The following is a 25,542-nucleotide window of genomic DNA, read 5'->3' as shown; positions in this document are numbered from 1 at the left end:
GCACTGCCCACTCAAAGTGTTCGCCTGAGCCTCCAAATGAAAACCATGAGCTACAAGCCCGTTCAGTGTAACCAAATCCTGCTGTTTTTGCTTTTGTCTTCATTACAAACAGTTCTGGTAAGTTCTGACAGCGTTGGCATGACCGGGAACAAGGCTTGGGGTGTTTTAAGTGGAACCTGACTGCGAAGACAAGGAACGGGGGAGAGCATTAATACGTCCTCTTTTCCAGAGATGGGCTTTACAATCCACATTCAAGTGTTCACGGCAGAGTCCATGACTCCTGCGCTTCCCGCCAAGGTTCTTTCATATCTAAATTATTTAGCACTGTTTATTGTAGCAAGGGTATACTGGCGCCAAGCAGATGGGATTCCCAAAAGAAAATTGTTTTCTCTCTCTCTCTCTCTCTCTCTCTCTCTCTCTCTCTCTCTCTCTCTCTCTCTCTCTCTCTCTCTCTCTCTCTCTCTCTCTCTCTCTCTCTCTCTCTCTCTCTCTCTCTCTCTCTCTCTCTCTCTCTCTCTCTCTCTCTCTCTCTCTCTCTCTCTCTCTCTCTCTCTCTCTCTCTCTCTCTCTCTCTCTCTCTCTCTCTCTCTCTCTCTCTCTCTCTCTCTCTCTCTCTCACCATAATACAATAAAACAGGACAGAAAAGGATGGACAGTCTCAGATCCCATTTAATCCTATTTGCGTCACATTTTTGTTATGCATTCATTTTTTTAAGGTCTGCACGTAAAACTTGATCCGACCCTCCTCTCTTTTCAGAGTACAGTCATTTTTATGCACTCTGTTCCTTTTTATTCCAAGAAGTGAGTTGCATGAGTTCTGTTTAAACAAACAGACATAAGTGAGATACAGCCGAGGTGAGACCTCATTGCTCCCAGAATGCTTTGCTGTTGTTCTCTCTTAGTGTTTACAGGCTGGTATTGATTAGTTTATGCGTGGTATGTTGTAGGTAAACTCTGCTGATTTCCTCACTATAACGGCTGAAAATCAGAGCCTCATGTGTTTCATCGTGCCAAGATCAGGCCAAACAAAATAGCTTGAAACTCAGACTTATCAGCCTCCTTTAAACAAAGTGTTCTCTCTCTCCCTTTCTGTTTTAGATGCATATATCGCGCTCTCTCTTTCTATCTCTCTTTCTTCATATGCCATCCCTGCAATTGTTTTCAGCTGTGGGGAAAGTAATCACTCCAGTCTTGGATCTATGCATTCTGAGCTCATAACGTAACAGAAGAGGGCACGATGGGCCAGAAGAGGAGGGGTGGGCAACATGTTCTCCTCAAACTTTAATACGCTAAATGGAAAGGTTTATAGACAATCATGTCAAACATGTCCTCATCCTCATACGTACTCTAACCTTTTCATTTTTATTTCCTTCACGTAGTCAGTAGTAGGTTTGGTGACTGGATGTATATCGAGAAACACAATGTATTGTTTTTCACAGAGAATGAACCAATGACCGCTTAATAACTTCCTGGGCATGTGACACATCCTGGTTATGTCTTATCCAAAGTGACTTACCATATTGGGTCATTCTGGGAAATTGGGATTATTCCTCATTAGTGTTCCCATGACTTATGACTACAGACTTTATTTAACAAGATACAGAACTTCTGTCATATACAGTGGTTTAATGGTTTTAGCTCTGTAGAACGCAAAAGAAAATCAATTACATTTTATATTTAAATGTTTGTTATTCATTAAAATATCAGCCAATTGCATGCCCACATTTTAACAAGCTGTAATAATAGAATAAACTGTCTTTCCTCTTCTTTCTGTTTGGTAGGTTTCCTAAAATCATAGGATTGGTATCATTTTGGGGGCCACATTAAAACACACAGGTAACTTAAGTAATATAATATAATATAATATAATATAATATAATATAATATAATATAATATAATATAATATAATATAATATAATATAATATAATATAATATAATATAATATAATATAATATAATAATTTGTGGTGGGCAACGATCACTTACGATTAATCTTTTCCAAAATTAAAAATTTGTGTTTACATAATATGTGTGTACTGTGTATAATTATTTTGTATATATCTTTTCCAAAATTAAAAATTTGTGTTTACATAATATGTGTGTACTGTGTATAATTATTTTGTATATATAAATACACATATGCAAGTATATATTTAAAAAAAATATTTGCATGTATAAACTGTATATATATATGTATACATAATGTCTATTATATATAAATATTTTATATATAAATAAACACATTTTCCTTAAATATATACATGCATATGTGTGTATTTATTTAAACAAAATAATTATACACAGTACCCACACATATATTATGCAAACACAAACTTTTATTTTGGATGCGATTAATCGTTGCCCAGCACTAAATATAATATAATATAATATAATACCCATAACAGTCATGCCTGAAACATTTCAAAATACAACAAGGTTGGTGCAGAACATTAAAAAGAAATGCCTAAATGTTTTCCCTTTTTTAGATGATATAGCACTGAAAGGATAAATAACACTGATTGACTATCAGAATTTACTCAGTTCTTTAAAATGATATTAATAAGTATTTTAATTCACACTGTGTCGGGTTCAAAATAACAATAACAATACATAAGGATTAGAAGTAGTAGTTTGAGGCCATGTGGTGGTCCCAAAAGGTCTATGGAAATTGCGACCCTATAAGTTTTAAAGCACAAAGGACAAGATTACTGGTACAGTCACCATGGTTAAAAGGCTATTTTAGAACTTGCGGTATCACGGTAACTCTATATATCCTTTTTTTTTGCTGAATATCTATACCTGCACTCAAACCAGTATAGGGAGCTTTGTATACAGTAGCTAGTCCAAACCTGTAATGCTACTACTACCCCCAAATCTTAGGGGACACAATGATAAGTATGCTTGTTCTGTTTCATGGGAACCACAACCACAATTACCAAAGAAACACACAATTTACCTCACCTTAGATGAGCATGTTCACTGTTATAACTGCACGAGTTGATGTGTGAAAGATCGAACTGATGCGTACCACCCACAATGCACTGAGAGATGGAAACTTGGCTTTCTTCGAGATTTACTTTAGCAGCAAAAACAACATCTCAGTGTTTCAATTTACTCCAGATCCCACACACTCCCATGAGCAGCAACGGTGGAGCCTGATGCCAACTCCGTCACTTCTGCACCAATAGCACCCCTGTGATGACCGTGGATCTGCTACTCTGGTTGAATAGTGTTGATGTGCAACAGATGCTAATTGGTCACAGGAGGAGACTCTGAAGCGTTCCAAAGACGTGTCAGATTAGATATACAACGTGTCTGCTCAAGGTAAGTGTTTCCTTCAGCACAGAATATCTTCTGTCAAAATTTTGTCAATTATTCTCTGGTGAAATAAATAGATTATTTTTCAATGTTTACCAAATATAGGTCACCCAGGCAATAAACAAGGGAACGCCACTGGAACTGCATACACAATTTGACGTATACGACACACACACACACACACACACACACACACACACACACACACACACACACACACACACACACACACACACACACACACACACAATCTGCTCTCCCCCTGTGCCACAAAAATTCAGATCCCTACCTCTCAACCGCACTGCCCAAAAACCTCACAGAACTTGACGGAGTTGACTGGGCATGCCCAGAGGGTGCTCGACTCATTTGAAGGTAATTGTAAAGGAGACACAGAAAGCTAAACAAATTACACAGAGGAGAGCTGAGACAAACAGAGAAAGTGGGGCGCCATAATTCTAGCGGTGTTGGGTTTCTCCTCCCTGGACATGCTGAATATTAAATCTAAAACTGGAACAGAAATGTTGCACAATCAAGGTTGCTTGAATGTACCAACTTGGACGCTGCAATGACGATGCTTTGAAATATTTCTAGCTGTGTAGGCTGGCCATCAGTCTTGTGTGTGTCAACACAAAGCTCTGCTTGAAATTGTGTGTTTTTGGTCATTACTGTTTTAAGAGGGAAATGGACTAACAGGATTTTCTTTCCATTTATATCTTTAAGAAATCAAATCAGCTATGAACCATTGTGAGACAACTGAAATTAATAGATAAGAATATGATGGATGGATGAATGGACGGATAGATTCTCACCTGACTTCCTACTGTTTGAACTGTTCTGTTTGTTCTCTTTGTACACCAGCTGCTTAATCCACAATGTTGGAGCTGTAATCTCTGTGGTGATAAAACAAACAAGATTGATGTTTTAAACAAATTGATATCAGTCGTATACGTACATAAATGCAAGACTCATGCTCGTGTTGCTTGTATTTGCATGTGGTCGAAACTTACCCTCACCTTCTGGGACAACATGTGTCTCCATGGTTGGTGTGGGCTTGGAGCCATCATCTGGATTGAGGGTGAGAAAGAAACGGAAAGAGACTACCATTATTGAGGTTAATACAATCTACTCTCCACAACTGTTGAATGATTGGGATTTGCACATGGCCCGGCCATTAGCACAGAAAACAAAGTGGGTGAGGGATAGAGGGTACAAAGAGAGAAAATACAAGTCAGAAAACACAGATAAATAAGAGTATTCATCCACTCAAGAACACACACACACACACACACACACACATCTCAGAATGCATAAATTAGCTTTCATATGCATACTGTTTAGATAAATAGTAATACAATTGTGTATAAACAAGCAATTGTAGATAATTTAACACACTCAGTCAAAAGTGTCATGATAATTGAGAAATGTCAAACGTCCTACAGTACTTACCCACTTATGTTCTATTGCATTCTGGCTGATTTCCTTGTGGCTCACATCATTGTAGGCCCTGGCAGTGGAGGGGCCAAAGCCACAGTGCTAAAGCCACAATAAGGTGGCAGCGAAAACCAGTTCAAAGAATACATGTAGTTCACTGAACTGAATTACAGCCAAAGTGACATTGTAATTTTCCCTGTCCACCATGTTTGCATTTAAAATCAGTGATCCCCTCTGCAAAATAAGTACATGTTCTGAAAGTGAATTTTATTATTCGCTGTCTTTTATATGAACAAGAGTCATTTAGAAAGATAATGGCAGTAGTAATAAAATGAATTATAAACTGTTAAAAGCCAATTCGTTTTGTTGTCTTTAAGATCTTTAAACATCAGAGAATGTGTCATTGAGAGCAACATGTGACCAATAAAAAAAAGAAAAAAGTTTCGAGATGAATTTCAGCATCGCAGCATTTGATTCAAAGTAACTGAAGATTGGAAAAAAATAAATAAGACACATATTGTGTTCACAAATTTAGAATTGCAAATCACTGCTGTGTTTTAGGCTTTACAGGATAGTTCAGACACTGAGAAATGTTTAATTGTTTCAGTTTTGCGGGAAAACCCCCCGAATTCCAGGTTTGGAACACCAGAATTTTCAGTTTTGGTAGAACTATCCATTTAATGCTGCGCAGATTAAATAATGTTATGTATGTAGCAAGCTTTGTAGCCCTAGCAAGCCTCCACTAGCCTGTTAAAAAAAGTTCTCCACAGTCAGATTTTTACTGGTCTCGTGAAGCCAAACCTTCAGACTGACAGCAGAAGGTCTGGACTCCATAGCAGCTTCCGTTGACCAAGGACCGCCCAGAGGCCGTATGACTGACATGTAGAGCAACCAATCACAGTTCGTTTGGTTCAGTGTCTCATTGAAGAACATTGTGAAAATTCACTGCAACAATGGCAACAATCAGTCTCCAAATTGTTTAAAAAAAAATCCAGTGTTTAGTTGATCTCGATAAGCTCTCATTGTCACAGTTGTAAACACGACGTCTCTCTTCTTCCATGAGGGGGTTTGGCATCATGGTGGCTTTGTTTCCAGGTGGAGCGGTAAAGAACGTGTCACACACGTCTCCCGGGATCTTGTAGAATTCAACCAGATGACGACTTTGAAACTCCTGAAGTGTTTTCCAATTTCCTACCAATAGTCCATGGGCATGACCAGAGATGGTCTTATTATTGGGAGATACGAGAGTTCGTGGCTCTAACATTGGAGAAAGCGTAACGGCCAATCAATCCAAAACGAATGTTTAAGAGCAAACATGTTGAAGATTAGCCCATGGGCTGTCGATTCAGTAACTGATAAGCTATTTCCTCACAAAAGCGGTTTATTCAGCGTAGTGAAGCCTCTCCTCCATTGACATCCATTAAAAAGGCCTCTTGTATCCTTCCCTGTGTACCGCAGCGTTAGCAGGCGTTACGCTTTTTTAGCCTAAGTTTGCCTTCAATTGGCTTTGGCGTGACGTCTGAGGCTAAGACTAGACTTTTACAGACTAGCGGAGGCAACCCGTTAGCTAACTACCTAGTTGACTACATGTGATTTTGAAGCTTTAAAGCCTAAAACACAACAATGAATAGACTCTTTATTTTTAACAACATCAGAGCTCACTGTACGTCTTTCTTAAAAAGTGTAGATGTCAATTAGAGTGTGAATGGCATTTATACTTCTGAAACCCAACAGTGATCTCTACAGGACTGAGTGCAAAAGACTCACGTACAGTGGCACACAACCACCTTCCACCTGCTGGTGACACAAACATCTGGTGCACATGCACTTTGTCTTGAGTGCAGCCCAGTGCAGAAGAGGTGAAACAAGATCTGAAAAAACAGAGGCAAACTCCATTCCCAAACCCTACCACACATTCCCAGCACAACCATCTCCCACCCCAGTGGTTCAAACCTAAACGCACTCTCAAACCCCTATACGCCACCCTCGGGGCCTGTAAATGACAATCTGGCTTTCCTGAGTTAGGGCCCCAGAAACGTAGGTGCCTGCCATTGCTGCTCTTAACATCTATATTGGCTGTTTGAGATTTCACTGCTGTAACAGAGCCCAGTCTTTGATGTGTGCTAAGGTCTTACACTGGCTGTTAAACAGAACAACTGGAATAGGTTTTCATCCTTTACGGTCCTTCGAGAAACTGAAGTCTGAAGTAAAAGCTTGACAGAAAGAGTCAGGCCAAATAAGCATGTCAGAGAAATATGAGGCACATTTGACATCTATTTAAATGTGCTGAAACACATTTAATCGTACATAAATAAATAAAAGGAGACACAAAATAGAAAGTTTAGTGGCGTTGCAGTATGGCGTCCTTCTGATTTGTTAGTTTTCAATATCTCTCATACATAAGTGCACACACTCACATTTCTGCGAATCTCAACTCACCTTTTCTGCCGGAGCTTGGAGGTCCCGGTGGCTTATCGGTTACTGACCCTTTAAAGAGAGAGCAGAATGTTTACTCAACTTTTGAAATGCAGTACAGTAACCACGTCACTTTGGGAGAACAGGTTAAATATGTTTAACCTGCACTTGTAGGAACACAGCATGCACTTTGGAAAGTCAGATACAAAAGGATACAAAATGTAAGTGACAACTGTAACATCCTAACTTACACAAATGGGAGAAACGGTGATCAGCTCAAGTAAAAAAAAAAGTTAAAAGAAAAGTAAAAAAAAAAAAAAATCCCCTAGACCACTCTGAAACCACAATTTTCACTTCTAAATATGTTGAAATGTTATTATCTACAAATTAAGTTTCATGTAATGCCAGTCCCTTAAATTATTCCATGTGTTGGGTGTGTTCATTCATTATGGATACGAAAAAGAAATAACACACGCACGCACACGCACACACACACACACACACACACACACACACACACGCACTCACACAGGCGCACATATATTTGTGGGGACTCTCCATAGACTTAATGGTTTTTATACAGTACAAACTGTACATTCTATCCCCTTACACTAACCCTACCCCTAAACCTACCAATCACAGAAAACTTTCTGCATTTTTACATTTTCAAAAAAATATCATTTAGTATGTTTATTAACCCATTTCCCTCATGGGGACCGCTGGCTGGTCCCCACAATGGAGGTGATCTCAGGTTTTACTATCCTTGTGGGGCCATTTGGTTCCCACAATGTAATATAAACAAAAACACACACACACGCACACACACACACACACACACGCGCACACGCACGCACGCACGCACGCAAGCGCACGCACGCACGCACGCACACACACACACACACACACGTTAACTGGGGACGTTCCATAGACATAATGATTATAGTTTATACTGTACAAACTGTATATTCTATCCCCTTACCGTAAACCTACCATCACAGAAAACTATCTGCATTTTTACATTTTCAAAATGACATCCTAAGTATGATTTATAAGTTGTTTTCCCCCATTGGGACCAAAAAATGTCCCCACAAGGACAAGGATATTGAATATTGCCATCTTTGTGGGGACATTGTGTCCCCATAACGTAGGGAATATCTGAACCACACACACACACACACACACACACACACACACACACACACACACACACACACACACACACACACACACACACACACACACACACACACACACACACACACACACACACACACACACACACACACACACACACACACACACACACACACACACACACACACACACACACACACACACACACACACACACACACACACACACACACACACACACACACACACACACACACACACACACACACACACACACACACACACACACACACGCAGAGAAATATTTTATTTATCCATTGTTACAATTATTACAACCATTATTATTATTTACTGTTATTGACAATGGTACTGTAGACATACCTTCCTGCAGAATATATTCCCAACCTTGTTCTAACGCTCCAGATTTTAAGCAATTGTTTTGAGCACTTCTGATTGGAATGGCACTATGATTGAAGTCTCCTGTGTAGACATCAGTGTAAGGATTGTTCTGTTGTATTTGATTAGTGTTGAAAATAAATTCTGCAGCTAGGTAGATCTCCAGGATTTAATATCCATACATAAAACACAGTTTAATGTGACACGAAACAGATCAAATACATTGAGGAGAGGATAGTTACTGTATGCACAAACAATCATCAATCACATTTATCCAAGTACGTGCAAATGCTCAGGATTAAAGGCATGCATAAGTTCAAGATTAGACAGTAAAAAAAATTCAATGCTGGAGAGAAAGAGAACTTTGAACAAAAGGGCGATTTGGAATGAAATTTACTACCTGACAATCCACTTGTCCCAGCATGAGTTCCCATAAATTCACGGAAGTTTCCTGCAAACGTGTGCAAGACATTTAACTTAAGTGGTGATTCATGGGATTCACTCATTTCTGGGACAGGACTGGTCCATCTTTTGAGCATTCATGAAATATAGAACAGTGAACCAAGTTTGAGACAAGAATACATCGGAGTGTGACGTTATTGCAAAAAATGAAAAAATAAATAAAAAAATAAATCACTAGTCGGCACCTAAATGTGAATCCTTTACTTTTAAAAAGAAGCAGTAACACAATTACAGGATTTTATGCAGGACAACAAGCAGCAGGAAGAAAACCTAGAAACGTATTAAACAATTACTGGACAGAAATACTTTCCACTATTCCAGCTAAATGTGCAGAGACAACTATAAGTAAGCCTTTTATTCACTGATGCACTGAAGCACAGTTTATTCATTTTAAAAACTAGTGTGTGAAACAGTAAATGATGTAATGCTAAAGAGTTGTCAGCTAAAGTGTTATCATTACCTAACAGCATCTAGCAAGTGCCTTCCAGTTCTCATCCCAAAAAATATAAACATTTCCTCTGCAATTTAATATAGTGTAAACAAAATGAAAAACATTGTGAGTTGAAAAATCGAATGTTATGAAAAAAAAAGAAGTAACAAATCTTTGGTTATACAGAAAGCTGCAGGGATGGAGTATTTTTTTAGGCCAAAACCTAGAAATGAGTTAGCATTTAAGCACTTCTGGTTCCATCGTTACAAAGTCAATTTTTTTTAATTATTCTTTTTTGGTTAAAGGTAGAGAAGGCAATTTTCAGATAGTAGTATGGTAGCATGCTATGCTAATCACAGCCTGTCTCTGTGATGCTCACAAAGCATTGCTGTTTATTTGAGTGGCCCAATAATATTAACAGTAAGAGTGTTCGACTTTGGCTGGATTTAACCGACCGGCCAAATGGAGCCGTCAAGTCAGAGCCAAGAATTTGTCAAATACATTGACGTTTCAGATAATAATAATAATAATAATAATAATACATTTTATTTATAATGCACTTTACATTTCAGCGAAATCTCAAAGTGCTAAAGATGTTTTCATGTAGCAACTTGAACACTTTTCATTCAGTACTTCCAATACACCACGTGCATATATAAGAATAAAGTTCAAAATAAGCCTATTTACTATTTAAATCCTTATGAAGTGGGATCTATATATTTGATCAGTTTTATTTTGATAAACATGTCACAATATAACATTAATATTACATGAAAAGAGTTTTCCAGCTGCTCTGGAGAAGCTGTGCAGAATGAATCTGCTCTCGAATAGCTCTTGCATTTGTAACAGTGACGTGGAGTCGATCGATCAGTCTATGCAGCGCAACATGAAGTCGAACACACCTACCGACTCAACCAATGCCATAAGTTTGAGGGTGGGACTTCCTATTCATTAAAACAATAAAACAAATTTACCAGATGTGGCCAGGATCTGGGCCGACACTATGTTGCAGTCTGGGTTTTTTGGGAAATCTGTTTGGAAACTTGTTTGGTAATTACATTTTTCTATTCTAGTGGTGCAGAAATGGTATAGGCATTAAGTAAATTAACTGAGGTAAAAAGTATGCTTTGTACCATCCCATCATAATAATAACAATAAAATGATTAATTATATTGAACAAGCTAAAACTCTAAAGCAAAAAGTTTCACAGGTGTCTCTGCAATGTGCTGCTGATGAACTGGGGGGACCATCCAGAAAGCTAGTAGACATTTTACATCAGGGTTAGGTAAGCGTGAGATAGCAGGTAACCATAAAATGTCAAGACACAAGAAAAAAAGAGAACCAGGTGCTCCAATCCTAACGTAATCCAGTTCTGGCAGGAGTCGGTGGTGTTATCTCCAACAGAACAATCAGAGCCATTTGAGCAAAGTGTTCCCATTCATTTACGAAGAGAAAAGCTCCCTCATTCCAACTGTCCACTGAAAGCAGTTACACAATGAAAAACAGAATGAGAAAGCAATGATGGAGAAGAAGGAAAAATTGTAGAGAATGAAACAGATGAAGACAGAGATTGATGGAGTGTGAATTTGGATAGAGACAGAAAGAGAGAAGAGCAGGCATGTAGAAACCTTAAAGTAGAGAAAAGAAAAATGGATGAACTTTCGGAGTCGGCGCAAGTCCTCCAGGATATTATCCATCACCTCTCGGTTCCATGCACAAACACAGTAGAAGTAAACTAAACAGAGCGGTGGCTAGAGTTTAACATCACGCTGACTCCATCAAAACAAAGAGCACAATTTAAATCAAACAAAGTCTAATGGCTTTGAAAGTGATGGACTACAGGCGCAGCTTCTTGACCGAGGCACCTGATGGTTTAGCGGTTCTGCTTTTCAGCACGACCTAAACACAAAGCGATAATCCAAGCAAACAGTCTAGAGATAAAATCTGCATACATACAGTACCTGAACACACTGGCGTTTTGTTCTGGACAGAGGAACCGCTGACTGGCTTGCCATCTGTGGTCACGCACCAGCAGTATCCTGTGAGGGTGTGACACTGGACCTGGAGGAGATACAGACGGAGAGAGGTGAGAGGAAATTCCAGCAACTGCTCTTGTATCTCCTGGACGACCCGCACGAAACGTCCCGGCGCTTGCGCTGGGGGAATACAATTATTCAGAGTGAAAAACGACTCTCATAAACGATGAGGCATTAAAAGCTTAGGCGGACTGGATGATCGCTGTTTAACAAAGCAAAGGCGCAGGTGAAACAGAGGCTGCGAGTCTATAAATGCGATTTAATGTACACTTTCCATTCAGATTCCCAAAGCAGCCGTGCTGATGAGAAACACAGGGAAGTGCAAATTTTTGGAATCCTATCAAGGCTGGGGAAGATGTTAGAAGGCTAATTTGTCCACTAGATAGGTTTAGGCTTTAGGATTCGTCGATGTCAGAAGCAACATATTAAGTGCAGCGGCCCGGGACTCTGTCGGACCTGGGCAAATGTTCCGTCGTCATTGCATTCTGGGATAAAAATGGATTCCTGTGGTCTCTTGGCTTGTTCCAGAGCCTGAATCCTCTCAGTCCGACATTTCGTCTGGCCTGCTTCTGTAATACAGAAACAAATATGCCTAATTACACACTTGACATACAATTGCAGCTAAACTTACATAAAGCTAGTGCCACAATGGGTTTGATTCTGCAGGGATTTTTATAAAAAAAAAAAAAAAAATGTTGCTTTGGAAAATATTATCTAGGAAATTAACAAACTGAATAACGTATAAGGCTGAGTAATAAGGGGGGAAATTCACATAAGACACATAAACACTCCCACACTTTCCCCCCTACTTTTTGACCAGGGTACTCCCATGACTTTTCCAGTTGTTTATGATTACTGGATAGGGATTAAAAATAAATAAATAGAAATTTCACTGACAAACAGCAATTATATTTTAGAACTAAGTAATAGACATTTCCATGCCATTTCCATGATCTTTAAAGGTATTACTCAAAGGTATTACTCATTTTCTGGTTTTCCAGGCCTGGAAATCACCATTTCAAATTGCTTGATGTTTCCATGACCATGGAAATCCTAAAAACAATTAACAGGCGCATGATTATTAGGAAAGAGCCTTTAAAAAATGTTTTTTTGGGGAAATTTCAATCACAAAGAGCAATTCTATTTTAAGCCTGGGCAACTACAAAAATATATATTCACGATAAAAAAAAAAAATCAATGCCATTTCCATAACCTTTTAAGATATTAATTGTTCATGAGTTTTCCTGGCTTTTAAAATAGCTGGATATTTCCATGACCATGAAAATCCTGAGAACAATAAACTGGCGGATTTCTGAAGATAGGATTATTGGAAAAGCCATCTCATTAAACAACCATCTAAAGAAATCTCATCACTTGTGGTAAGAAATGCATCATGAAGATTCTTAATCTTGAAACGTCATCTAAACAAGGAAAATATGAGGTTTTGAAATGGCAAAGCTGAGTGTCGTGTTCCAACATGTAGGCACTTTGTATGAATACAGAGAGTATTTAGTCATCCTAGTCAAATAAACAACACTTACAAGTTGGACCTCAGTGCTGGACTGCATCCAAGAAATGAGGAGGCTAAAAACCATGCCATCCTTGCGTGAAGATATGAACCCAGACAGATGGAAGTTCAGCAAACACACAAAGACAAACTGCAAATCTGCCCTACGCATGCCTGTGAGCAGATGCTCTTAAATCATCCATGATGCAAAAATGAGAAACACCTGTTGTATCTGTGAAGTCTGTGACCGATCGACTGGAAGAGACAGGTGGGCTGCAGTCAGCTCCAGATAACACCAGAGTTGAATTATATATATTATATACAGAACAACCAAACCTCAAAACATCAGTTGTTAATCTGACCTTTTTAGTTTTTTTCTTACAGTACAACATGCAGAACATGATTTCACCAAGTGCAACATGTTCCTGGATCAACATCTTTGTTGATCCTGGAATAACATTCCAATTAACCAATCAGATTTGAGGGACAAGTTTACAGTTTATGTCATGGCTTATAGAGTCGGTTGCTGCTACATCAGTGTTATCCTCCTATCATTTCTGTCTGATTTTAGGGGTAATTTATGGGTAGGGATTGGTTTAGGGGTAGGGATATGGTTAGAATTAAATGTTGATCCAGGAACATGTCTAAAAAAATCAGGACAAAACAAGCCTTAATTATGTATATAATATATTTACAATTCAGTGAATTTATGTACATTTCTATGGGACAAAATGTGCAAATTTTTTTTGGTAAATGGCTGTCTTTGTTCGTCTCGGGCCCTAATAAACCTACCTCTCCATTTGTTTTTTATTTTCAATTTCCTATTTCAGTTTGCTAAAGATGTTTTTTTGTTTGCAAGGTATATGAACTTTACGCTGAGTAAATATCAGTACTTTAACCAAAGTTTCTAATTAGCAGTACACAATTTAAAAAGAGTTTGTTAATAGACACCAATTAGTGTTTTCCTAAAAAAACAGTGATGACACAGATCATGCACCTTTAACTGACAGTTTAACACGGTCCAGTCTAAGAAACTTATGATGCAGGCTGACCGTGACTTAAAGACAGTCAATCTGCCTTTCAGTATGTGAACACGGCCTGCAAAAACTTACATGCATACCAGTGGGCATACGCGTTCCCTTGGTAGTTTGCTCTGATGCCCCAGGGACTGTATATTCTCTCTGACACGAACACAGATGTGTTCATTTGAGATCAGCCACCTTTTTAGTGCCAACACTTGAAACTAAGACAAAACTGCAACCCAGTTTGAAAAAAAATGGTGAGGAAGGTGAAGCCAAAGCTGCCACAGAAGTTTTAAATGTATTTAGCTTAAAGTAGGTAAAAACACAGCAAGCTTCGAAACTTTTACGAATCTTTTGTTTCGAACCAGTGGTTTGGGGTGTGTATCAAACTGCCAAAGTCACCTGATTTCAGTAAATGAGGCTTCTTACGTCATAACTGTTTTGAAATTGTCTAAATTGTCAAAATTCAATGGTTCACCAATGAGGGCCATGATCTCTGTAACTCGTGAACCCGTGAACCCATGAATCATGCGGATTCACTGAGATCGCTCCCCAGCGGCGAACCATTGAACAAGTGTCTATGGGTTTTACCTGATCTCTGATCAGTTTTATACATTTGTAGACGTCTTAATTAGTCATTAGCATTATTAAAAGGAATAATAGTAGTTAATACTCTCTTATTGGCCTGTTTAGCATAGTCATCCATGAAAAAAACAAAAAACAAGCCCTGAAACTTGATAAATGAACATAGTCAACACAAAGGTCTTTGCTACTGATTTACCCATAAAGACGCCAACTTACCTGCACTGAAGTCAAAATCACCAACACTAACACAGAACATTTCTCAATACCATATACTATTATTAAATACTACTATTATTTCTATCAAATAATATTTATTGAACAATAATATTTAATAAACAACAATTGTAATTATAAAAGTCGCTAAGCAATTCAGTCAAAAGTACAAAAGCAGTGCTCTGATGAAATAAAGTTATATAAAAATATAAAGATCTGAAACTTTGCTCTCAGACAAAACTATTTGCTCTGGAACAAATAATAGTTTAATGAGACCAAAGATTGCTCAGTAGACATACCCAACACATATTATATCTCATGTTTAACCACTCTAGAGACATTAGAGCCAGTGGCCGAGTTCTCGGCGGGTACATGAGCATTGAACGGCCGCTGACGGCCTGGAGCTCACATCTCTGAAAACATCTTTGAAAAGTTTAAGATAGGCGCTATCTTTATTAATAAACCACATATGTGAAGTTTAAACAACTACAGTTTAGTCTAAAAACTTATAAAACTACATTCCGTCACACAACAACAATACTATTTGTAAAATTATAGTGGGTTTGCTCTTCCGCCATGACACTTGCTGTGAGAAATGCTGCACGCGGAGTGGTACAAACGGTGAAACTGTTCATAGGTTTTCATCTCATTGCTCATACCTTTCATAGCTGTCAGCTCTTTGACCTCTGAAACCAGTGTGGGCGCAGGAAAAGGTTGATCAATCCTCTCCCACTTTTTACCTGGAATACCTGAAAAACACATTTACATATTTATTACTTAACACAAATACTCAAGGAACAGTCTAGCTTACTGTCATGTATGTTTAGTTTTTTTCTGGCTTCATGTTTTTGAATGTGGTCTTTTATTTTGCTATGTGCTTTTGTTTTGAAGTTCTTGTTCCTAGTTCCTGTTGCCTTATTCATTGTTTCCTGTCTGTCATTTCCTGTTTCCTTTATTACTAGTTTTCAGCACTGCATTTGAATATGCCTACTTCCCCAAATAATATGCCAAAAGAGTAGTATAATACATAAAACTGGAGTCAGCAATTTTTGATGGACACTTTACTATCCCATGAGGCCATAGGAAAAAAGTCATGAATGCCAGATAAGCATCACAATTGATGCCTTGGGTCACATGACAATGCCAACATGGCAGATGTATACGTCCAGTCTAAATATAGTACTAAACACATTCATATTAAAGAGATTTTTTTTGAAGAAATCATTTAATCATGTGGTACAGGTACCTACTCAGTCAGGGTTGCGGGTTTTTCTTGTTTTAGGATTAGCTTTCTTGTGAGACCTTAGTCAGGGTAGCGCCATATCAAATTTTTGACAGGAATGAAAAAACAAGGCTGTGAGGGATACAACTACAGCGTGTTCAATTGATTGTACTGTTGTTTAACAACATATTGTTCAGCTGATAAAGTATCTTTCCAAAAACTTTCAGTAGACAAAAACATCATAATACAGATGTGAATGTTGTTAGTTGTGAAAATAACATGTGATTTAGGACCTTTATACAGCACATGCCATTGTAAAGACTGTAAAAGTCCATCACTCACAGCCCCGTTTTCATCCAAATAAAATTCAATATGGTGTCTACCCTGAATAAGGTCTATGGCCCTCTTGTCTAGATTCGTCTTTATATATAACTCTGCATTTGGTGAGGTTTTTGGTCTAAGTTTTCATGTTTATTATTATTAAATTGCACTTGAGTTCATAACCTTGATTAGCCGTGAGTGGAAATGTTACACTTATTAGGGTTCAGTAATCTAGTGGTATAGAATATTAAATCCCGCATTACGCATGAGCGCCACTGCTTAATTTTTCAAAATGCATATGACAATAAAGCTTGTTTTCAGATAATATAGCTAAGTTTGCTTTCCTTACCCCATTTGCTAATTTTTTCCGGCTTTTAAACCTCACTAAAGTTTGTAAGATTTAAGCTGATATTGTCAGGGAATGTGTGTGTTAAATGAAGTGCACGACAGGAATAGTATTTAATGATCAAATCCAAACATAGGAGAACAAACCACGTAAAACATAGACGAGAACGGATACGAGACATCTAATGGGACGACAGGTTAACTAAATGACTAATCAAACAACATGAGAAAACTAGGTCACAGGGGAAAACACAATATACACGCACAGTACGCCCCCTCCTGAAAAGACAAGTCCTCGCGTCGTACAGAACAGTCCAACTGAGGAGGGAGGGCGGATGCTTTGGAGGAGGGCAAAGGAAGGGGTGAAACAAAACAGAGTCCAACAAAAAAGTACCAGGGGGAGTGGAGGGTGGGAGGAGCCAAGAGGGAGCCCAGAGCAGGAGGAGCCAGATGTTGGTCCAGAGACCAACCATGACGAGACCCCAGGGTGGAGTCGAAGGCGGGAGGAGCCATGGTGGAGACTTGACAGGAGCCACCCTGGGAACAGCCGATGGAGACACCAATGGAGACAGAGACCCAGATGGAGCTGACATGCCGAAGAGCCCACAAGACACTGACGGAACTGGAGACAGAGGTGGAGCCGGAGCGACAAGTATCCGAGGGGGAACACAGAAACCTGAAGACTGAGGTGGAGCCGGTGGAACTGAGGATGAAGGCGTAGTTGGGGGAAAGGTGGAGCCAGACACAATCAAAGGTGCAGGCAGGACGACGTCTGACCAAGGCAGAGCCTATGGGACCAGGGAGCCCGATGGAGTTGTAAGGCAGAAGGTTTCCGGTGGAACAGAGGGAGGGAGGAGCCAGGGCGGAGACGATGCATCGACAGGCTGTTGTGGAGTGTTGGGTTTAGAGGCTGGAGACGGAGCCAGGGGATCCTCTGTTTTAGGCGGAGCTAGTGGCCTGAAGAACCAAAGCGGATCCACACGCTTCAGTGCAGGAGATGAAGAGGGGCTGAAGGGTACCAGAGGAGATGGACGAGAACAGACGAGAACGGACAGAGAATGAGAAAGAACACCAGGTATAAATACACAGGGACTAACCAGATAATTAATGAGACGACAGCTTAACTAAATGACTAATCAGACAACATGGGAAAACTAGGCTGAGGAACAGGCAGTTAGAGGAAGTGGGAGAGGGATTGCTGGGAGGGATCACTGGAGATACAGGGCTAGACGGAACCAACAGAGAAAGGAGGAACAGGGGAATTACCTCCTCAAACATATCCAATGGTCTAAAAAATGTTCCAGCAACCATAGCGATCCCATCCACAGCAGTGAGCTTTCCTCCTAGCTCTCGAACTCCATTAACACTCCCTCAGCAGCACATGATGTAGTGGGCTCACGCACCTGGTCAGACACACCTTGTGGTGACGACTCCTTCCGCCCTCTCTTCAGGTTCGGTCTTGTCAGTCGCAGCAGGCTGAAGTCCAATGTCTGAAGTGGGCTCTCGTATCTCCATCGTGCCGGTCGTCGGTGACGAATGGCTGGTCTCTGGATGTGGAGTGGGGCTGGTGCTGTCCTCAGCCAGGCCGAAGGTGAACGGGGAGTTGTTGTTCACCAGCACCTACTCCACGGATGCGATGAAGTCTTCCCTTGGACCGTCCACTGGAATGCATGCCTTGGACAGCTCGCTCAGGCTGGTGTGATAAAATACACAGAGCAAGTAGTCCAGGTAGTGTGTCTGACACACTAGCTGGATAAAGTCCCGAGTGTGTTCTTCCAGCGGATGTTCTCCCTGCTCCCCCGCAAAAATGAACCTGTATTGGCCCGTTCTTCTGTCAGGAAACGTGTGTGTTGAATGAAGCGCACAATAGGAGTAGTCCAAGTTAATAGTATTTAATGATCAAATCCAAACACAGGAGAACACAACCACATAAAACATAGACGAGAATGGACAAAGACTTAGGGAGAACACAAGGTATAAATACACAGGGACTAACGAGATGACTAATGAGACGACAGGTGAACTAAATGACTAATCAGACAACACTGGAAAACTAGGTCACAGGGGAAAACACAATATACACACAACAGATCTATTCTGAAAACAAGTCAGAAAACATTTTATGCAATTTTAAAGTAAATTTGTATTGCTTTAAAGATATTTAAATATTCGGATGCTGTGCAGTGATGTACACCATAACTATGTTAGCAGATGTTTTTGTAACACTTTTCAACTACATGCCACCTAACTCTCATTATAGTATTTGTAGACAGTCTGCTTAATATCTGCTAACTCTTTATTGTGATGATAAACATTCCAAAAACAACTTATTCTAACCCTAACAGTCTACTAATACTTTACTAACACTCTAATGAGAGTTAGTAGATATGTAGGTGCAACGTTACATATAGTCAACAGAATGTGTTAAAGGGACCATCACCATAAAGTGAAACCAACACGATACAATCCTCACATGCAATTCAAAATGCCTAAATGGTTTTCAGAAATGATCACACAAAAGTTTCTGATGTCCACTGACCTTTGCATCGGCCCCTGTGGGCGAGGGTGAGAGTGCGGTCCTTGCATTTCGCCCTCTCCAGGTCACAGTTGGTATCATAACTGCGTCCGTCTGACCCACACACAGGCTTGCCGTGACCCCTGGAGCACGCAGGGGAACATGGGCTCTCTCTTTCCCCTATAAGCCACTGCACACACATGTACATATATAAAGAGCAATGAGGGCATGACAATATAATAAGCCATGGAGAACTTGACAGAATACCCTGACTAGACTTTAATGATTGTGCAATAAATTAAACAGAGCTGCTGAGCTTTAAAACAGTTCAATGAGTTTCACAGGTTTTAGTAGAAGGATCATTTGGTGCAATTGCCATGAATCATGAATCTTAAAATAGCTCAGTTGAAATATCACATAGCCTTATAAAGATTTCTGTTGTGACTTATAATAACCAAGACCTATCTATCTATCTATCTATCTATCTATCTATCTATCTATCTATCTATCTATCTATCTATCTATCTATCTATCTATCTATCTATCTATCTATCTATCTATCTATCTATCTATCTATCTATCTATCTATCTATCTATCTATCTATCTATCTATCTATCTAATTTAGAAATTCTGATATATCAACACTCTCACTCTACATCCAAAATGTGATGTATTCACAAGTGGGACGGACTTAATTTATTCTTAGTAACTTATTTATTAGGTGAACATTTTAAAATAGTATTCCACACCAGAATGGAGGCATTTTGTATATCCCTGGAATAATGGACACTCGTGAATCATGAACAATAGGACCAGGAATGTGAATTATAAAGTAAACAGGTTAATTTCTGCTGCATACTGACTTTATTAAAAGAAATGTTGATAAAAAAAAGACATTTTCTTCTTCTCACTCACATTGGAAAAAACGTCTTATTCCCTCTAAACCAGTTCTTTTCCCTCAGCTGCATTTATCATGTAACAGGCCACCTCAAATATATATATATATATATATATATATATATATATATATATATATATATATATATATATATATATATATATATATATATAATTCTTGAATTTCCACAATTTCATATTCCCCCAATCATTGAGAGGGCCAGAAGAGTCTGAACAGTTTAGAGGTAGAGAGAAAGAAAAGCCAGCTTAACTCAGCCTCCCTACAGCCTCCCTACAGTAGTACAAGACAAATTTGCTATAGATTGTGCACCATCATGCAGTGACAGTGGTCTCACAGCACATCAGGTACACAAACTGAAGAACTTCTACTGGAAAAAGGGTAGCCTTTGCCAGAAACACAGGGCACATTTTCCATTTTAACCAGACCCATCTGACTAAACAGAGCTGACCGTTTCTGATCACACACACATACATACACACATACTTACAGTACACCGCAAACAACAAAAGGTTGCTCAGGACTCAATCTCTTGAGTTGAGCAATTAAGCAAATAGAGCCAAATGATGTCACTAATATAGACATGAAGTGAATCCGTCTGAGTGCCTTATGACAGACAGACCAGACATTTATCCTTTTTTTTTTTTTAGCTGAAAGTATGCCATTATGAAATCTGGCTCCTTTTCCATGCACTGTACTAAATGATGCTTATATATTAATACATGCATGTCCATATCACACTGAATATTTTTTAATTCTCACTTGGGTAAATAATCCAGAATAGCCACATTAAAAATAAATGCCTAAGCAAATCTTTAGAGTTTTTAAAGACAGGCCAAAATATTCCTAGAGAAAGCTGCCCAGACTAAGTAGCACTATAAATGCTGCATCCAAAGCAAGCTGCTTTAAAGGAGATTTACAACTCAATACACGTCCAGATGGTGATTTTGTCTATTTGTCCATTTTCTGTGAAGGAAACTAAGAAAAAGAAAGCAACAGGCAAAGCCAAACAGTTGTTGACTCCCTCAGAAAACTTTGATTACCATATTCATGTTGACCACATGCATATTTCAGTGATGTGTTCTGTATGGTTACATTATGACAAGGCGTAACATCATACCCAGTTGTACGACCTACAGTGCACTTCTTTATAGTCTAAGATACTGTCATCATTTCAAACTGGCATGATTTTCTTTTGTCTGTGAAACCAAAAAATAAGATATTTTACAGAATTCCCAGTCATTTGAACTCTAAAAACGACATGAAAACCACTAGAAGTTGTTGATAGAACTTGAAAGTTATATATTTTTGTTGTGCTTTAAAGAAGTACACTTATTTTGATGTTCTGACTAACATACTAAAGCTCATGTAAAGAACATAATCATAATTTTAACTGTAGTGTGAAATATTACATTTAAAGATACATGTAAGATAAGTTAAGGTATGTTAAGATATTAAATATTACATTTAAAGTTAATATATTTTTAAATGTACTAAATTGCAACTTCATTACAAATGTGTAATTACAAATATATTTAAAGACATGACATTCAACATAAATTTGAATTCTAAGAAATGTTCATTTTATTGCAATTAATTAATTAATTATCAGCATTTAAGGGTACCAGCAATGTAATTAACAATTAAGTGTCCAAAGCGTTATCTCACACATATTAGTGTGTATCTCACACAACACAAGTTAAAAACGCACACAACTGACATGGATCAGAGGACACATTTATGCATCACCTCGTATTGAAAGCATACTGATATATGACTAAGTCTGTGAAAATGTGTTTATTTGTAAAATATGAGCCTAAGTGTAACAGACTGTTTAAGTGTATAACTGGAAGTGAAATGAATCACACACATTCGGTCAGTTTGTGTGGGCAGGAGTTTAGTTAAGCACCAGAACCCAGAGGAGCACAGAAGCCTACACAACATTAACATCTGCCATTCTCACATTTTACAATAACGTCCCCAGAAAGTATAGATTTTGGGATACTTAATGTTGGGTTAGTTCACCCAAAAATGAAAATTCTGTCATTAATTACTCACCCTCAAATCGTTTCAAACCCGTAAGACTTTTGTTCATCTTTGGAACACAACTGAAGATTTTTTTAATGAAAAAAGAGCTTTCTCTGAGAGCTTTCTGTAAAGACATCATTAAAGTAATCCATGTGACTCCAGTGGTTTAACTACCACAATTTTATGAAGTGATGCGAGTGCTTTGTTTGTGCAAAAAAAAAAAAAAACAATTTACCACTTTATTAAAACTGGAGGAACATGGATTACTTTAATGATGTCTTTACTACTTTTCTGGGGCTTGAAAGTGTAAGTTGCGTGCTGTCAATGGAGGGACAGAAAGCTCTCAGATAAAAAAGATGGGTTTTAAAATGACATTAGGGTGTCATTTATGACATAAATGATGAAAGAATTTTCATTTTTGGGTGAACTAACCATTTAAGTCACACATTTCTAATGAATTGCATAACAAAATATCAAACCGAATGGCATCAACAAACAACTGATACTAAAACTTTTGTCACAACTAACGTTCACCAAACATGTGACCAAACATGTTCCACTAATACCCGACAACCAAATACCTAAACAGTTTTGTCTATTTTACCATTTATAACCTAACATACATATATTGCTTATATCTCTTTAGTAAATTCCTTGTTTTTGCAACTAATGCAATGATATTCATAAATGTATAACTGTATTTAGTTGTGGCGCAGGTGCCTAAATACCTTTTGGGGCCACTGTACGCAATTCATTATTGCATTGCAAAGGTTTCTCAATCAGTACACATCTTTCACATCATTGAGTGAAATATCGGTTCAGTAGTCAGCAATCCATAAATCCTACTCTGACACTACTAAAATCATATGTAAATCGTTAAAAACAATCCCCTTGTTGATTAAACAATTTGTCAAGCACATTTTTCTAATTAAAAGTGATCTCCAAAAATGTTCTTGTTTTTCAGTTTGGGGTTTATGACTAATGTTTCTTCTTAGAACTCTATTTTGAGAACAAGGATACTCTTAACTTTTGCCTGGACTCCTCACAATAAAGTGGAGATTTCTGGACGAGCTGGAGACACCAGAGAAATCTCATTGCACAGATGGATTTTTATTCTTGGCAGGCATTCTCTCTCTCTATGTGTGTGTGTGTGTGTGTGTGTGTGTGTGTGTGTGTGTGTGTGGTTTTCACAAGGAGTGCCAGAGCTACTCTCTATAATGTGTGAAGCACTCATTACCTTTAGGAAGAATAACAACAACAATGAGGAATAAAAGCCGACTTCTGATTGGCTGCTACAAAATTAGCGGGCCTAGCCAAATGTAGCTGACATCTCACAAAAAGGTTTGAAACTCAATTTCAAACAATATTGTGCACATTTTCAACTTATAAGGTTACACTTCAATATGTAATGACCAATGTTTATGTAATAATAGAGAAAAAAAATGACTTAAAAACCAACCAAAGCTATTCACTTTTAGTGCATACAGTACATGAAAATTGAAAAGCAGAGTGTTAGAAACTGGTTATGCAAACTTCAAATCCCCTCCTAAAACAGCTTTGCATTATTCAGTAACGACTGTCAGATTTCATATGAAGGAGATCTGCAATCATAATCCCTCTTCTCTGATCACTAATTAAATCCAGGCTAACTGTAAATCTGCTTCCTCAACTTCCTATTTTGTCACTCTAATGACACAACTTGGCTAAGGAACAGTCATGTTATTTCTTCTGGCGAATCTCACTGACTGTCTGATCACCCACAAAAAAAAAAAAAACAGGAAGGAAGGAAGGATTGTGATATAAAATGTTAGATGACTAGTAATGTTCTTCTATTAAATTCAGACACGATTGAGGCAAATTGCCTTTGACAGCAACTTTGCTCTCGAAAATCATATTACAATTAGCTACAATTAGTCCAAAATGCAGCTGCTAGAGTTCTTACCAGGTCAAGAAAATATGATCATATAACACCAATTTTGTTATCTTCTACACTGGTTACCTATTAAGTTACGCATCGATTACAAAGTATTGCTACTGACCTATAAGGCCCTAAATGGTTAGTTCCTGTGTATTTTACCAAGATCACAAAACTCTGGACTTTTGGATACTGTAATCATGATGTTCACAACTCGTAATAATTACTTCAAAGAGCTCATTGTATCTGCCTAACACATAACTTCGACACAGTCACCGCTGATAACAGATCACTCTAAATTGTAATGTAGACATGCATTTTCTGTAAAGCTGCTCTATACAAATAAATGTGAATTGAACTGTATTTGAAGAAAAAATCACGTGGCATTAGTTCTGGCAGGTTACGTCAGTCAAGCTCACATACCAAGCACAATGTTCTCTCACCATTCCTGATTTCTAACACACACTTTCGTTCGGCTGGTCTTGAGGCTTTCAGAGCAGAAACGAAAGCTGCTGCTCTCCGTGTGTTTTTCCGTCATCTCCGGTCGCGTTCATATGTAAATAGCTTATTTTGTCCATTAGATCAAAAGATCTGAAAAAACACACACATTTACCCATTGACACTCCCCTAGAAATCAGGACAGAAGTGGAGATGGATTAAAGAGACGGATTAAAACACCAAGTGTAAACGGGAACGTGTCTCCCTCGTCTGTGTGTGATTCGATCGACCAAAACGCATCTTAATACCAGGTGTAAACATTGGCCACTGTCAGTTATTCACTATGAATTCCACTCTCAGGGTCTGGGTTCATTAAAATGGACAGTATGGTTCTTGGACCAACAAGGATGGATCTGGTTCTTGTTTAATCCCAGTTTATGATTTGGGGTGTCTAGTCTTGGTGTGAGTTCTAGGGTTCAGGTTCTGGTTTTGTTCTGGGTCTTGTATGGTCTGGTCTGAACTCTATAGCTAACCATACAACACATCAATGAAGTCATTATGGGAAACTGATTGATTGACCACTGCTGAAACCACATAGAAAGTATGAATTAGCATTAGCCATAAATCATTCATTGGGGGAAAAAAATAATACTTTTGGTTTGTAAACCATCTACATCCTTGGGATCCACAAATTTCTTCAAAATGCCAATCCAGATTTCAGACACACAACAATCACACAAAGAGAAGATACCGCTTCAGCGTGCCAATATGGCGAATTTGTGACATGCTTTTCAGTTGATGAAGCCTGCTATGTCATGACTAAAGAGACACTACTTTTATCGGCCTGTAATTGAAGCCTCTGGGAGGCTGGTAATCTCTGGTATTTTCTCAA

General features: G+C 38.5%; 1 protein-coding gene across 10 annotated transcripts in view; it reads right to left on the bottom strand.

Moving 5' to 3' along the window:
- Window positions 1-25,542, bottom strand: part of smoc1 (SPARC related modular calcium binding 1) — a 60,838-nt gene that overhangs the window by 28,129 nt on the left and 7,167 nt on the right. For 3 of the 10 annotated variants that reach the window (XM_081394411.1, XM_081394412.1, XM_081394408.1), the window contains exons 2-9: window positions 19,377-19,542; window positions 15,609-15,698; window positions 12,079-12,191; window positions 11,548-11,647; window positions 9,095-9,145; window positions 7,190-7,237; window positions 4,327-4,383; window positions 4,129-4,209 (exon numbers count right to left, since the gene is read on the bottom strand). In XM_081394411.1, the coding sequence (XP_081250537.1) occupies window positions 4,129-4,209; window positions 4,327-4,383; window positions 7,190-7,237; window positions 9,095-9,145; window positions 11,548-11,647; window positions 12,079-12,191; window positions 15,609-15,698; window positions 19,377-19,542 (706 nt within the window). Of the gene's footprint in view, window positions 1-4,128; window positions 4,210-4,326; window positions 4,417-7,189; window positions 7,238-9,094; window positions 9,146-11,547; window positions 11,648-12,078; window positions 12,192-15,608; window positions 15,699-19,376; window positions 19,543-25,542 lie in introns of all 10 variants that reach the window. The other 7 variants (XM_081394414.1, XM_081394407.1, XM_081394415.1 and 4 more) reach the window with 3 other exon arrangements.

The sequence above is a fragment of the Scardinius erythrophthalmus genome (assembly GCF_964197995.2).
Source record: "Scardinius erythrophthalmus genome assembly, chromosome: 19".
Classification (NCBI taxonomy): domain Eukaryota; kingdom Metazoa; phylum Chordata; class Actinopteri; order Cypriniformes; family Leuciscidae; genus Scardinius; species Scardinius erythrophthalmus.
Note: the sequence above shows the minus strand (reverse complement) of the source record. Positions and strands in the feature narration are given on the sequence as shown.